The 15,992-nt window shown below is 47.7% G+C and overlaps 1 protein-coding gene across 1 annotated transcript in view; it reads left to right on the top strand.

Annotated features, from left to right (window-relative positions):
* Positions 1–15,992, top strand: part of LOC144673805 (EVI5-like protein) — a 73,289-nt gene that overhangs the window by 15,451 nt on the left and 41,846 nt on the right. The window contains exon 4 of the mRNA XM_078535463.1: positions 4,897–5,079. Within this exon, the coding sequence (XP_078391589.1) occupies positions 4,897–4,917 (21 nt within the window). The 3' untranslated portion in view covers positions 4,918–5,079. The remainder of the gene's footprint in view (positions 1–4,896; positions 5,080–15,992) is intronic.

The following is a 15,992-nucleotide window of genomic DNA, read 5'->3' on the forward strand; positions in this document are numbered from 1 at the left end:
CAGGGCCGACAGCAGATTGGACGCTACGTCCAGATCCCTGATGGAAACAGTTAAGGATGCCAAGCTGCACAACGTCTTCAGAAACCCTGCAGACCGAGCGCAGCGTAGATACACCTGGTCGCGGCCAGACGGGTCCATCCGTTCCAGGATATATTTGCTGTTTGTGTCCCGAGCGTTCGCAGTCAGATCCACCGATGTCAAGCCAGTGTTCTTCTCTGACCACTGCCTCCTACTGGCTGACTGTCACTTAAAGGAAGACCAGAGGGTGGGCAGGGGGGCATGGAAGCTAAACGTGCAACTGCTGACCCCAGAGAACATTGAGGAGCTCAAGAGGGTTTTCAAAGGTTGGAGAACCGTGAAACCCCTCTTTGAGTCCCTGACACACTGGTGGGAAGTGATCAAGGGAAACATCAAGAGGTTTTTCATCCTCAAAGGCACCCAGAAAGCTAGAAAGGAACAGAGGGAAATGTCTCGACTCCAGAAAAACATGCAGAATCTGCTCCGGCTGCAGTCGATGGGGGTCGATGTCAAGGAGGAACTCCAAGAGGTGAAGAGCCAGCAAGCCTCGCTCTTTGCCTCGGAGGCCTCCAAGATCATCTTCCGTTCCAGAGTCCGCTCCGTGGAGCAGGATGAGACGTGCTCACGTTTCTTCTTCCAAAAGGTACACAGAGAGAGCTCTGTGATCAGCAGCCTGAAGGAAGAAGACGGCTCAGTAAAGTCATCGCAGTCCGACATTTTGAGGATCAGCAAATCCTTTTATGCCAGATTGTATGACGTGAAGCCCACAGACAGCACGGCCTCCCAGTCCTTCCTGTCCTCTATCACGGAGGTCTTGGATCAGGAGAAGGCCTTTGACAGAATATCGCACACCTACATGGTGGATGTGCTCTCCAAACTGTAGTTTGGGGAGGGAATTTGAAATTGGATCCAACTGCTCTACACTAACATCAGTAGCGCAGTCTCAATCAATGGGTGGGAAACAGATCGCTTTCCGATTAAATCTGGAGTCAGGCAGGGCTGTCCTCTCTCCCCTGTCCTGTTTGTGTGTTGCATAGAACCCTTTGCTGAGTTCATCAGGAAGGATCCGGGCATAAGAGGAGTGACGATCCCAGGCAGTGGAGGCACTCAGATCAAAGCCTCCCTGTACATGGACGACGTCGCCGTCTTCTGCTCGGATCCGCTGTCGGTGCGCAGACTGATCCACATCTGCGACCAGTTCGAACTGGCCTCGGGAGCCAAGGTAAATCGTGGGAAGAGCGTGGCCATGTTCTTTGGGAACTGGGCTGACCGATCCTTTGTCCCCTACACCGTCAGGGCTGACAGCTTGAAGGTGCTGGGGATATGGTTCGGAGGGACCGGGGCATGCGTTAGAAACTGGAAGGTGCGAGTGTCTATGGTGAAATGAAAACTGGGCATGTGGGAGCGACGCTCCCTCTCCATTGCGGGTAAGGACCTGGTCATCAGGTGTGAGGCACTCTCGCTGTTGCTGTACGTGGCACAGGTCTGGCCCATTCCAGACACCTGCACGATGGCGATCACCCGAGCCACCTTTAACTTTATCTGGAGGTCGAAAATGGATCGTGTCTGCAAGGACGCGATGTACAAGCCTCTAGATAAAGGGGGAAAAAACGTGCCCAACATCGCCCTCATACTGATGGCCAACTTTGTGTGTGGCTGCATCAAGCGGTGCGTAGACCGTCAGTACGCAAACACCAAGTGTCACTATGTGCTGAGGTTCTACCTGTCCCCGGTGTTGCGAAGGATGGGTCTGGCCACGCTGCCGCGGAACGCTCCAAGTAGTTGGACCGTGCCGTACCACCTGTCCCTGGTGGAAAAATTTATGCAGAGAAACACCTATGACCACAAGTCCATCAGGCAGTGGTCGGCACGTAACGTCTTAGAGGCCCTGCGGGAAAAGGAGAGGGTGGACCCTGTGGGATGGTTTCCCGAGCAGACTGTTATTTGGCAGAATGCCTCAACGCCAGAACTTTCCAACAAGCACCAAGACGTGACTTGGCTGGTGGTGAGAAAGGCCCTCCCCGTCAGATCCTTCCTACACGCCAGGAGTCTCACCCACTCTGCACGTTGCCCTCGAGGTGGCTGTGGTGGGGAAGAGACCGTTGTTCACCTCCTTGTAGATTGTGCCTTTGCAAAGAAGGTCTGGAGAGAGATGCAGTGGTTGCTGTCGAGGTTCGTCCTGAGCAGTTCTGTGACACAGGACTCTGTGCTCTACGGGCTGTTCCCAGGGACACACACCGAGACAAACATCGACTGCAGCTGGAGGATCATCAACTTGGTGAAAGACGCTCTTTGGTCTGCCCGAAACTTGTTGGTCTTCCAGCGCAAAGAGTTGTCCCCGACCGAGTGTTGCAGACTGGCACATTCCAAAGTCCAGGACTACGTGCTGAGGGACGCACTAAAGCTTGGGGCAGCTGCCACAAAGGCGCAATGGGGAAGGGTCACTGTCTAAGACCTTTCTGCCAGGGCACCGAGGGACTGGGAAATGTTTAAATCCCCTCGGGCTGTACAGCTCAAATGAATGTCTGCAAATGATTGTAATATTCATTGTTTGTACTTATGCACCTGGTGATACATGTTGTAAAAGCTGAATCTGATTGTACCTTTGTGATGGTGATTTTGAAGTGGTTTGGAATGTTGTTCCAGATATTTTATGAATAAAGTATATTTTTCCAAAAAATAGTCAGTCCGACATTACAGGGACTGTTCAGCTGCACAGTGTAGATTAACCAGCCAGTCCGACATTACAGGGAATGTTCAGCTGCACAGTGTCCATTAACCAGCCAGTCTGACATTACAGGGACTGTTCAGCTGCCCAGTGTAGATTAACCAGCCAGTCCGACATTACAGGGAATGTTCAGCTGCACAGTGTCCATTAACCAGCCAGTCTGACATTACAGGGACTGTTCAGCTGCACAGTGTACATTAACCAGCCAGTCCGACATTACAGGAAATGTTCAGCTGCACAGTGTACATTAACCAGCCAGTCTGACATTACAGGGAATGTTCAGCTGCACGGTGTAAATTAACCAGCCAGTCTGACATTACAGGGAATGTTCAGCTGCACAGTGTACATTAACCAGCCAGTCCGACATTACAGGGAATGTTCAGCTGCACAGTGTACATTAACCAGCCAGTCCGACATTACTGGGACTGTTCAGCTGCACAGTGTACATTAACCAGCCAGTCTGACATTACAGGGAATGTTCAGCTGCACAGTGTACATTAACCAGCCAGTCCGACATTACAGGGACTGTTCAGCTGCACAGTGTACATTAACCAGCCAGTCCGACATTACAGGGAATGTTCAGCTGCACAGTGTACATTAACCAGCCAGTCCGACATTACTGGGAATGTTGAGCTGCACAGTGTACATTAACCAGCCAGTCCGACATTACAGGGAATGTTCAGCTGCACAGTGTACATTAACCAGCCAGTCCGACATTACAGGGACTGTTCAGCTGCACAGTGTACATTAACCAGCCAGTCCGACATTACAGGGAATGTTCAGCTGCACAGTGTACATTAACCAGCCAGTCCGACATTACTGGGAATGTTGAGCTGCACAGTGTACATTAACCAGCCAGTCCGACATTACAGGGAATGTTCAGCTGCACAGTGTACATTAACCAGCCAGTCTGACATTACAGGGAATGTTCAGCTGCACAGTATACATTAACCAGCCAGTCTGACATTACAGGGACTGTTCAGCTGCACAGTGTACATTAACCAGCCAGTCTGACATTACAGGGACTGTTCAGCTGCACAGTGTCCATTAACCAGCCAGTCTGACATTACAGGGACTGTTCAGCTGCACAGTGTACATTAACCAGCCAGTCCGACATTACTGGGAATGTTCAGCTGCACAGTGTACATTAACCAGCCAGTCCGACATTCCAGGGAATGTTCAGCTTGTTACAAAGAACATGCTCCAGTTCCACATCATCAAAGACAAACTGTGCACTATATGATTGTGCTGTTGGGCTGGAGCAGTTTCAGTGAATTCTGAAGACTGCTAGCTATAAAGACGCTAACATTTATTTTCACATATTCACAGATTAAGGAGAACATTCTTACAAGCTTCTAACCATACTTGTTTTCCTTTCACTTCAGATTGTCCCAGAATCTCACATCACATGAGAAAGTCACTTCCTTCTCTGACATCACAGACTATTACAGTTAACCCTTTATGGGACTGAGTCTAACATACTCCATTGTACCACATACACTCCAAGATGCAAAGACTGAGGACACCTGAAAAGATGGACAAGACTCCTGAATAAAAGGAATAGGGGCAGAGTGTAATATTAATACAAGCTCCCTGCTTATAGCAGCCATTTGGGATGATGATCCCTCAAATGAAACTACTACGAGGTTAAGAAGCACACAATATAAGGCCAGTGGAAATCACTGGACATTGTTGCACTTTGGGTGGGATTTATACCTTTTCTTTCAAGTCAGCGACGCCCCCCTGCAAATCGCCCACCTTCTGAGACACCTCCTTCTTTGCATGTAGTTCAGATTGGAAAGAGCTGGGCAGTTCCAGTTCTTGTTGCTGTGTAAAAATCATTTAAACTAAAAGTCACGAAATAGCTAACCCCAGAATTTCTTTGTGCTTCTTGTCTTGAAATGTATTCGCTGGAACATTTTCTCCAGAACAATCTTATGAGAGTGAGAGATTTGAAATTACAAAACAAATTCTTTCACCAATGACACACCATAAACCTCACTACTCAGTGAAATCAAACGGAGGGAGCTCGGGCTGTGACTTGGTTTGAGTTCCCGAGTCTTGGTGAATATACAATTTAGAATTTCGAAACAATCTGGAGACAAAGTTAATGAGGCAACTTTTAAACGAGGCTAAAATTGAATTTTCAGGTTCCCAAAACTTCTTCCTGAAGCTTCGTCCTGATCTGGTTCAGTTCTTCAGTCGTTCTGGTGATCGCTGTCTTCAGCCTTTGGTTTTCCTCACTTACCTGATCCAGTCGTTCCTGCAGATGGACACATTTCATTATTAAAAGTAACTGTGGATACACAACAGGAAACAGAGCTCTGCTTCAGGTAGGTGCATAATTCCAAGCAGTCAGGCCCGGCAGTCAGAGAGGCTGATGGGTGAAAACCAGAAACACGAGTCCTGGCAGGAACCAAACAGGCTGTCTTTAATTTAACCGAGGACGGTTTGGAGAAAGTTCTCACACATCCAGGTTCTGATGTCAGTAATTGTTGCTGTCACACTAGCTGTTCTCTGTGACTTTGATGAATGGGGTCCCGGTGCTGTGAGAGACAGGGCGGGAGATTAGAGGGTTTCAAATAAGGATCAGTGGGAGGGGTGACAGCATAGGTGAGAGACAACAATATCTTCCAAGATTGGAGAAAAATCTGGAGATTGGGCAGCAGCTGCAGAGAGAGTGTGAACGGGTTAAGTGTGCATTTCTTAAGGAGTGAGTGTCAATGGCAGTCTGGACAATGATCAAATGGCAAATCCTAGTCACGATGACAAGTGGCTTGTTCTCAAGGTTTCTGTGAATGCTGCTCCGGAACTAATACCTAGTGGAAGAGTTTGAGGAGTGAAAGAGAGTGGACGGTCTATACACTGGATCTTGACCTCCGATCCCACTGAGTGACCACCTCCTCCTGACACTGTGACCCTTGCCTCCTCAGTTCACCCTTCACCTCCCTCTCACCTTCTTCTTCACAGCCGCCAGTTGGGTTTGTTTTTTGTGCCAACCTTGGTGTTCGGTCCAAGTTCCACCGATCTGGTAACTGGTGCCTTTTCTCTGTTACCGTCTCCAGCAGCTGAATCTTTCTGTTGTTTCTTAGCAACCGGAACTGGAGACAGGACTTGGGTCTGGTTTGAGTGGGACGCCTCGGGATGTATAAAAGTTTCTTTGTCTCTGTGGTGTACAATTTCCCTGACTTCTTCCATTGTTCGTCCAATGAGGCAGGATAGGATATTTGGTGCACCATACTGAGCCGGTAGTGTAGACATTGTTCATCATCATCATTTACAACACTATTCCTGATGTTCATATGCTGTCTAGCTTTCTTTTCCATTGCTGACTTATGAACATACGAAATAGGAGCAGATGTAGGCCATTCGGCCCCTCGAGTCTGCTCTGCCGTTCAATAACAGTAGGGCTGATCTGTTTGTGTTTCGACTTCTACGTTCCCACCTACCGCTGATAACCTTTGATTCTGTTGCCTGACAAGAATCTTTCTTAAAAATATTCAATGACCCCACTTCCACCACTTTCTGACGCAGAGTTCCAAAGTCGCACAACTCTCATCTCTGTCTGATAAGGGTGACCCCTCATTTTAAAACAGTTGCCGCTAGTTCTGACTCACCCACTAGAGGAAACATGCTTTCTAATTCCATCTTGTCAAGACCATTCAGGATCTTATAGACTTCAATCAGGTCACCCCTCACTCCTCTAAACTCCAGTGGAAACAAGCCCAGCCTGTCCAACCTATCCTCATAAGACAATCTGCTCATTCCAGGTATCAATCTAGTAAACCTCCTCTGAAACACCTCCAACATACTTAATTCTTCCTTAAATAAGGAGACCAAAACTGCACACAGTATTCGAGATGTGGTCTCACCAATGCCCTGTCCTGTATTTCAATTACAAATCCTTAAGCAAAGGGCTTGCTGCCGTCTCAAACAAAACTCTCTCCGCTACCAAGGCTCTGCTGTAATTTATTTATCTTCATGACATCATAACACGAGGACTGTATGACATCAGAAGAGTCCATTATTTCGAAATGATCCACATCAAAGCTACAGGAAAAACATTGAAACGTAGCAACATGAGTTTCACTATTCAATGAGATTATGGCTGATGTGAATCCTAACACTATTTACCTGCCTTGTCCCCATCTCCCTGAGTTCCCTGGTCCACCAAAGCTCCTTCAATCTCAGGTTTTAAATGATTAATTGAGCTTGTCTCTGTGATTGTATAGTGGGATCGAGTTCTACCCTTCTCCCACCCTTTGTGTGATGAAGTGTTTCCTAACTTCTCTCCTCAATGACCTGGCTCTGATTTTCAGGTTTTGTCTCTTTGTCCTGGGCCTGGATTTCCCCCACTATCCTGCCCCAAATCGAGTGGGATAGCTCAAACACAAACAGCTCGGGAGGAAGACTAGTGTAGGGAGAGATTGAGGCAATCCCAGCCTGTGAAGTCAAACATTTCCAAGTTTACATCAATAATTCCAACCTTTCAAAGCGCTAGATCGGAGATTACACTCTGGGAGCTTTCTGATATGGTGGCCAAGTGTGTCTGTATGATGTCATCACCCTCTGCCTAATTTAAAGGCCCATGGCAACAATTAACAGCAGCAGATTAATAGTGAAATGTCTGTGAACTGATCGTCCATCCGTGCTAAATGGATGCATGGGTCCATGTCAGGAGTTTGTGTGTTTAATTTGAGACAATTTCAGAAGAATAAAAATGCAAAGTTTTAAAGCAAACAAGTTGAGAGGGAATGTGAGAGGGAACTTATTTTGCATAATGTCCATTGTGTTTCTGATATGGAGTAAGAGAGAATTGTTTTTAATGAAGAGAGAAGATGTTGGAAATGCTCAGCGGGTGTGACAGCGGGTGTGTAGAGAGAAAGAGAGTTGCAGTTTCAGGCAGATAAGTTTTGATGAGGAGTGGGAAAAGTTTGAAATGTGATGGGCTTTAGGCGAGGGGAGGGTGATAAAATGAAGAAAAGGGAAGGTGTGTGATTGGGTGTAAGAGAGGAGAGATGAAACGCCCTGGTCAGGTTGCAGTGCCACGAAATGAGGAATGAGCAGGAGGGAGAATTCCAGCAGGTGGGGTTATATTTTCTTCCAAAAGAATGGCACAAAAACACAGCAAAATGGTGGCTGAAATAGCTCAGTTGGGACAGTGTTAGATTGAGGATCTGAAGCTCCCTGGTTCAATCCTATGTTTCAGCAGCTCTCATTCTGGGAGCTCTTTGCTGCTCTCACTCCACATATCCCCCGATTCCCTGAGATCCAAAATCTGTTCTTTCTCAGCGTTAACTATATTCAATGATGGAGCATCCACTCCCCCTCTGGGGTAGAGAATTCCACAGATTCACAACTCTCAGTGAAGAAATGTCTCCATATTTCAGTTGTAAATGATGGGCCCCTTATCCTGAGTCAGTGCCCCCATGTTTCAAGATTTCCCAGCCAGGGGAAACAACTGCTCAATATTTACCCTGTCAATCTTCCTCAGTATCTTATATGTTTCAATGCGATCAGTTCACATTCTTCAAAACTTCAATGTTTATACCCTCAATCTGCCCAAACTTTTCTTATAAACAATCCCCTTCACCCCAGGGGTCAACCTGGTGAACCTTCTCTGAATTGGCTCCAATGTAAGTGTATTTGTCATTGAGTAAGGTGCCTAAATCTGTCCGCGGTGCAGTCGGAGTGGTCTCACCAAAGCCCTGTACAATTGTAACAAGACGTCCCTACTTTTACACTCTGTCCCCCTTGTAATGAAGCCCAGCATTCAACTTGCCTTCCTAATTCCTGCCTGGACTTGCATGCTAACTTTTGGAGTTTCACGTATGAGGGACACCCAGTTCCCTCTGTACTGCAGCATTCTGCAGTCTCTCTGCATTTCAATAATATTCTGCTATTCTGTTCTTCCTGCCAAAGTGGATAACCTCACGTTTTCCCACATTTTTATCCATCTCTGAAATATCGGCCGACTCCCTTAACCCATCGATATCCCTTTGCCGTGATTTTCCGGCCCCATGTGGCAGTGCCCATCACAGGGGATGGGGCAGGTCAGCCAAAGTTCCATTAACTTTTGGCGGGACCGGAAGATCCTGGTGACAGGTGGTGCTGGAAAATCCCGACCTGTGTGTCCTGGCAATTTGCTTTCCCACCTATCCTTGTATTGGATGCAAATTTGTCAATAATCTCGGTCCCTTCATCCAAGTTGCTCATATGGATTGTAAGTAGTTGAGATTCCAGCACGGGTCCCTGGGACACTCCTCTAGTGACCGTTAGCCAACTTGAAAATGAACTAATTCTGCTGACCACCCAGCATTCTCCATGGCACCGGAAAAGACAACGGCAAACTCAGCCTTGTCAACACTGCAAAGTCCTCCTAACTATCATCTGGGGGCTAGTGCCAAAAGCTGTCTCACAGACTAGTGAAGCAATGGAATCATACCTCACAGATCAGGTCCCAGAAACCACCGTCATCATCCCAGCAAAGGTGGCCGCACAGTGCTATACTGTCGGGAGGGAGTGTCGACTCTGGACCCCATGAAGTCTCATGGTATCAGGTCAAACAAGAAGGAAACCTCCTTCTGATTACCACGTACCGTCCTCCCTCAGCTGAAGAATTAGCGCTCCTCCATACCGAACACCAATTGATGGAAGCACTAAGGGTGACAAGGGCGCAGAATGTACTCTGGGTAGGGACTTCAATGTCCATCACTAAGAGTGGCTCGGTTGCACAACTACTGACTGAGCTGGCTGAGTCCTAATTGACATAGCTTCTAGACTGGGTCTGGGGCAGGTGGTGAGGGAAAAAAAATGATTGACTTCAACCTCACCCACCTGCCTGTCGCAGATGCATCTGTCCATGACAGTATCGGTAGGAGTGACCATTGCACAGTCATTGTGGAGACCAAGTCCTGCCTTCACATTGAGGATACCCTCCATCGTGTTGTGTGGCGCTACCACTGTGCTAAATGGGATAGATTTCAAACAGATCTAACAAATAAAGACTGGGCTTCCATGAGGCGCTGTGAGCCATCAGAAGCTGCAGAATTGTACTCGAACACAACCTGTAACCTCATGGCCCTGCATATCCCCCACTCTACCATCATCATCAAGCCAGGGGATCAGCCCTGGTTCAATGAAGAGTGCAGGAGGGCATGCCAGGAGCAACACCAGGTATACCTAAAAATGAGGTGTCAACTTGGTAAAGCTATAACACAGGACTACTTGCGTACCAACCAGAATCAGCAACAAGTGATAGACAGAGCTAAGCAATCCCACAACCAACGGATGAGATCTAAGCTCTGCAGTCCTGCCACATCTAGTTGTGAATGGTGGTGGACAATTAAACAACTCACTGGAGGAGGCAGCTCCATAAATATCCCCATCCTCAATGATGGGGGAGCCCAGCACATCAGTGAAAAAGATAAGGCTGAAGCATTTGCAACAACTTTCAGCCACAAGTGCTGAGTGGATGATCCACCTCAGCCTCCTCCGGAAGTCCCCAGCATCACAGATGCCCGTCTCCAGCCAATTCGATTCACTCCACGTGATATCAAGAAACAGATGAAGGCCATGGATACTGCAAAGGCTATGGGCCCTGACAATATTTCAGCAATAGTACTGAAGACTTGTGCTCCAGACCTTGCCGCGCCCTCAGCCAAGCTGTTCCAGTACAGCTCAACACTGGCATCTACCCGGCTATGTGGAAAATTGCCCATGTATTTCCTGTACGCAAAAAGCAGGGCAATCCAACCCAGCCAATTACCGCCCCATCAGTCTACTCTCGATCATCAGTAAAGCAATGGAAGGAGTCATCAACAGTGCTATCAAGCAGCACTTGCTGAGCAATAACCTGCTCATTGATGCCCAGTATGGATTTCGCCAGGGACTCTCAGCTCCTGACTTCATTACATCTCCAGAACTTGTGGAATTTTGTAAGATGACAGCCCATGCATAAACTCTCTCTGCAGCCACTTCTTATAGGACCCTAGAATGCAGGCCATCAGGTCCAGGGGACTTGTCAGCTTTAAGTCCCATTAGTATTCCCATTACTCTTTCTCTCGTGATAGTGGTTGTTTTAAGACCCTTGCTCCCTGTAGCCCCTTGACCTTCCACTATTATTGGGATGTTGTTCGTGTCGTATATCATGAAAACAGATTCAAAATAATTTTTGTTCATTCATGAGGTTTGGGCATCACTGGCTCAGCCAGCGTTTATGGCCCGTCCCTCATTGCCCTTGTGAAGGTGGTGGTGAGCTGCCTTCTTGAACCACTGCAGTCCCTGTGGTGTAGTTACACCCACACTGCTGTTAGGGAGGGAGGTCCAGGAATTGGACCCAGCGACAGTGAAGGAACAGCGATATATTTCCAAGTCAGATGGTGAGTGGCGTGGAGAGGATCTTCCAGGTGGTTGTGTTCCTATTTATCTGCTGCCCTTGTCCTTCTAGATGGTAGTGGTCGTGGATTTGCAAGGTGCTGTTATAGGAGCCTTGGTGAGTTTCTGCAGAGCATCTTGTGCACTGTGCATTGGTGATGCAGCGAGTGAATGATTGTGCATGGGGTGCCAGTCAAGTGGGCTGATTTGCCCTGGGTGGTGTCGAGCTTCTCGAGTGTTGTTGGAGCTGTACTCGTCTAGACAAGGGGCAATTATTCCATCACAGTCCTGACTTGTGCCTTGTAGATGGTGGACAGGCTTAAGGGAATCAGGAGGTGAAATACTCAATGCAGGATTCCTAGCCTCTGATCTGCCCTTTTAGCCACAGTATTTATGTGGCTCTTCCAGTTCAGTTTCTGGTCAACGGTAACCCACAGGATGTTGATAGTGGGGAATTCAGCGATGGTAATGCCATTGTACGTCAAAGGGAAATTCTCTCTTGTTGGAAATGTTCATTGCTTGGTATTCATGTGGCACGAATGTTACCTGCAACTTGTCAGCCCAAGCCTGGATATAGTCCAGTTTTTGCTGCATTTGGACATGGGCTGCTTCAGTATCTGAGGAGTCCTGAATGATGCTGAATATTGTGCAATCATCAGTGAACATCCCCATTTTTGACCTTATGATGAAGGGAAGGTCTTTGATGAAGCAGCTGAAGATGGTTGGGGTTTGGACACTGCCCTGAGGACCAAGGCTGTAATGAGGTCAGGAGCTGAGTGGCCCTGGCAAAACCCAAACTGAGTGTTAGTGAGCAGTGACAGTGCTATCAAGCAGCACTTGCGACGACCCCTTCCATCACTTTGCTGATGATTGAGAGTTGACTGATGGGGCGGGAATTGGCCGGGTTGGATTTGTCCTGCTTTTTGTGTGGACAGATCACATCTGGGCAATTTTCCACTTTGCTGGGTGATGCCAGTGTTGTAGCCGCACTGTAACAGCTTGAACAGGGGAACGGCAAGTTCTGGAGCACAAGCCTTCAGTACTATTGCTGGAATATTGTAAGGGCCAGTGCAGATGCAGATCCAGGGCCTTCAGCCATTTCTTGATATCATGTAGACAAGGTTGTAAAGAAGGCATATGGAAGGTTCTCCTATATTGGCAGAGGTATAGGATATAAAAGTGAGGATATAATGTTGGAATTGTATAAAACACTGGTGAGGCCGCAACTGGAGTATTGTGTGCAGCTCTGATCACCACATTACAGGATGGACGTAATAGCACTGGGGAGAGTGCAGAGGAGGTTTACAAGAAGGTTGCCAGGTTTAGAAAAGTGTAGCTACGAGGAGAGATTGGATAGGTTAGGTTATTTTCCTTAGAACAAAGAAGGCTGAGAGGTGACTTGATTGAGGTGTACAAAATGATGAGGGGAATAGATAGAGTGGACAGGGTAAAATTGTTTTCCTTGGTGGAGAATTCTTGAACCAGGGGATAAGTGGCAGAAGGTGTAGGGGGTCGTGAGGAAGAACTTTTTTACGCAGAGGGTAGTGGGTGTCTGGAATTCACTGCCCAAGTTGGTGGTAGAGGCAGAAATTCTAAACTCTTTTAAAAAGGACCTGGATCTGCACCTTAAGTGCTGTAAGCTGCAGGGCTATGGGCCAGGTGCAGGAAGGTGGGACTCGAAAGGGCACCCTGGGTGTCCTCGGGCTGACATGGACAAGATGGGCCAAATGGCCTCCTTCTGTGCTGTAACTTTTCTATGGTTCTATGTAGAGTGAATCAAATTGGCTGAAGACTGGCATCTGTGGTGCTGGAGACCTCAGGAGGAGGCTGAGATGGATCACCCACTTGGCACTTCTGGCTGAAGATTGATGCTAATACTTCAGCCTTGTCTTTTTGCACTGATGTGCTGGGCTCCCCCATCATTGTGCATAGGGATATTTGAGGAGTCCCCTTCTCCAGTGAATTGTTTAGTTGTCCACCACCATCCACAACTGGATGTGGCAGGGCTTAGATCTGATCCATTGCTTGTAGCTCTGTCTATTGCTGCTGCTTCCACTGTTTTGCATTCAAGTCATCCTGTGTTATTGTTTAATCAGGTTGACCCCTCATTTTTAGGTTTGCCTCGTGCTGCTCCTGGCATGCCCTCCTGCACTATTTATTGAACCAGGGTTGGTACCCCAGCTTGATGGTAACGGTAGAGTGGGGGATATGCTGGGCCGCAAGGTTACTGATTGTGGCTGAACACAATTGTGCTGCTGCTGATGGCCCACAGTGCCTCATAGATGCCCAGTTTTTGTCATACCAATACTGTCATGGACAGAGGCATCTGCAACAGGTAGATTGGTGAAGTCAAGGTCAGGTAGGTTTCTCCCTCACCACCTGCTGCTGACCCAGTCTTGCAGTTATGTCCTTGAGGACTCAGCAGCTGTGATGAACATTTAAGTCCCCCACCCAGAGTACATTTGTACCCTTCTTGCCCTCAGTGCTTCTTCCATGTGGTGTTTATCATGGAGGAGGAGTGTTGATTCATCAGCTGAGGTGGGGGCAGTAGGTGGTAGTCAGCAGAAGTGTTCCTTGTCCATGTTTGACCTGATGCCATGAGACTTCCTGGGGTCCAGAGTCAATGTTGAGAACTCCCAGAGCAACTCCCTCCCTCCTGTACACCACTGGGCTGCCACCTCTGGTGGGCCTGCCCTGCCAGTGGAACAGGACATCCCCAGGGACGGCGATGATTCATACGTATGACGATGTCAGGCTACTGCTCGGGGTGTCTGTGGGACAGCTCTCCCAATTTTGGCTCAAAGCACCATATGTTTGTAAGGAGGACAGGATTTGTCGTTGTTGCTTCCAGTGCCTAGGTGGATGCTGGATACATCCAGTTTCATTTACTTGCTGCCACTGAGTAGCTTGCTCGGCCATCTTGGGGCACCACCAATGCACAATGGTAACTGTGTACCATCTACAACATGCACTGCGCTAACTCAAGGCTCCTTAGACAGCAACTTCCAAACCCACAGCCTCTACCATCTAGAAGGGCAGCAGCTACATTTGAACACCACCTGCAAATTCCCCTCCAAACCACACCATCTTGTTGTGGAACTATAACTACCGTTCCTTCATTGTCACAGGGTCAAAATCCTGGAACTGCCTCCCTTGCAGCAGTGTGTGCAGCTGAATACCCATGGAGTGCAGCAGCTCACCATCACCTTCTGAGGGGTAATTAATGCTGGCCTTGCCAGCAATATCATCATCCTTGGAAAAATTAATAATGCAACTTCATCTTGGATCCCCCAGTCCCCAATGAATCCATTGGTCTCTCACAGGAGACCATTCTCCCTGCTCCAACCATCATCTCTGCTTAAGTCAAAGTGATTCAGTCTTGAATACCCAGGGAGAACAACTGGTTTAGTGATAACCACCAGAGCTGGCTGGACCCCCTGAAGCAGTGTCCCGCTGTCCTATGCCAAAACTCATCACTATTCCAGGGTCATGCTACAATGTTAGGAACCCTCCATCTTCTCCACTCCAAAGCATCTTTGAAAACCCTTTCCCATCACCAACAAGAACAAACAGTTCATGGACTTTGTGACAAAGGTTCAGATCAGCTGCTTCTGCCACCTCCCTTCCTTCCCCTCACCCATCAGGACAAACTTCCTCTCGGGCTCTTCCCTATCCTAGCCTGGACTGATGTCTTTCTCCATCTCCCCTCAGGCACTCTCCAACTTCATCTTGCTCCCGACCCCTCATCTCATGTACCCTCAACCTTACTCCCACTAAACTGTTGAGCACACAATTTCTCTTCCTGGTCTGACATGAGCTAATATTAATACTTTCCTCTCCTCAGGTACTCTCCCCCTCCCCTTCAATTTCACTCTCAATGGCCCTGCTTCAATGTCAGTTCAGGTTTGTTGTTCTCAATTCCCTACAGAGAGGAAATTATTCCCCAAACCCACCCTACCAAATCCTCCCAACAGTTTAAACACCTTAGATCAGACTCAACCTTCTATCTAGGAGTTAAACTGCTCCTCCCCCCAAACTTTATTCTGGCCAATCAGCAGCGAGACTAAGAACACAATGGCTCCTTTGCTGTTCGATGTCCAAACCTCAGAAATCCAGATGTGTGGGTGCCCAGAGTTTGGAAAACTGAAGCATCACATCTGAGAGAGGCCAACATCCCATTAGCCCCAATTAACCATTTACAAATGAGGTATTGGACTCAAATTTGTTCCTTCAGATAACAGCATGATTTTTCTAGTTTTTGTTCAAGGTGGATGACCTCACTCTCCATCACAGAACATGAACAATCATTTAGTCACTCATTCAATCCCTTTTGCTCCTGTCTGCATGAAAATTACCACCTGCAAGCTTGGATATCCCTACAAATTATAAATGAAGTTCAGGCACCAGATCAGATCCCTGGCAACCACCACATGTCAATTCCTGACAGTCAGATGATGTTCTCCGGATCCCCAAACACTTCATTTTCCCTCCATGTCTGTGAAAGTTGGAATCCCTTCTGGAAGTCCAAGTGGACAACATCCTCATTAGTGAGCTCCGATGAAAATTGAGAGTTTAGTCCCATCCACTTAAAGCCATGCTGTCTCTCAGATCACCTTCTGTTTGAGCTGCAGATTAACTATTCCCCACAATAGACAGGCCTTTGTTAACTGGTTGACCAGTCAATTGTACAATTTCACCAGGTGTTAGAGATGAAAGACAAATGATTGCAAACAGGATGTTTATTTGATCGGTGTAGACCAGACCATACAGACCCACTGATTACAGCAAACCTCAAACACTCCAATACAGTGAGCCCCCTCTCCAGGGGGTGAACATCACCATGGAAGAGAATGAGGCAGCCAGGCTCAGG

This window comes from Cetorhinus maximus, unplaced genomic scaffold (assembly GCF_964194155.1).
Source record: "Cetorhinus maximus unplaced genomic scaffold, sCetMax3.hap1.1 HAP1_SCAFFOLD_480, whole genome shotgun sequence".
Taxonomy (NCBI): domain Eukaryota; kingdom Metazoa; phylum Chordata; class Chondrichthyes; order Lamniformes; family Cetorhinidae; genus Cetorhinus; species Cetorhinus maximus.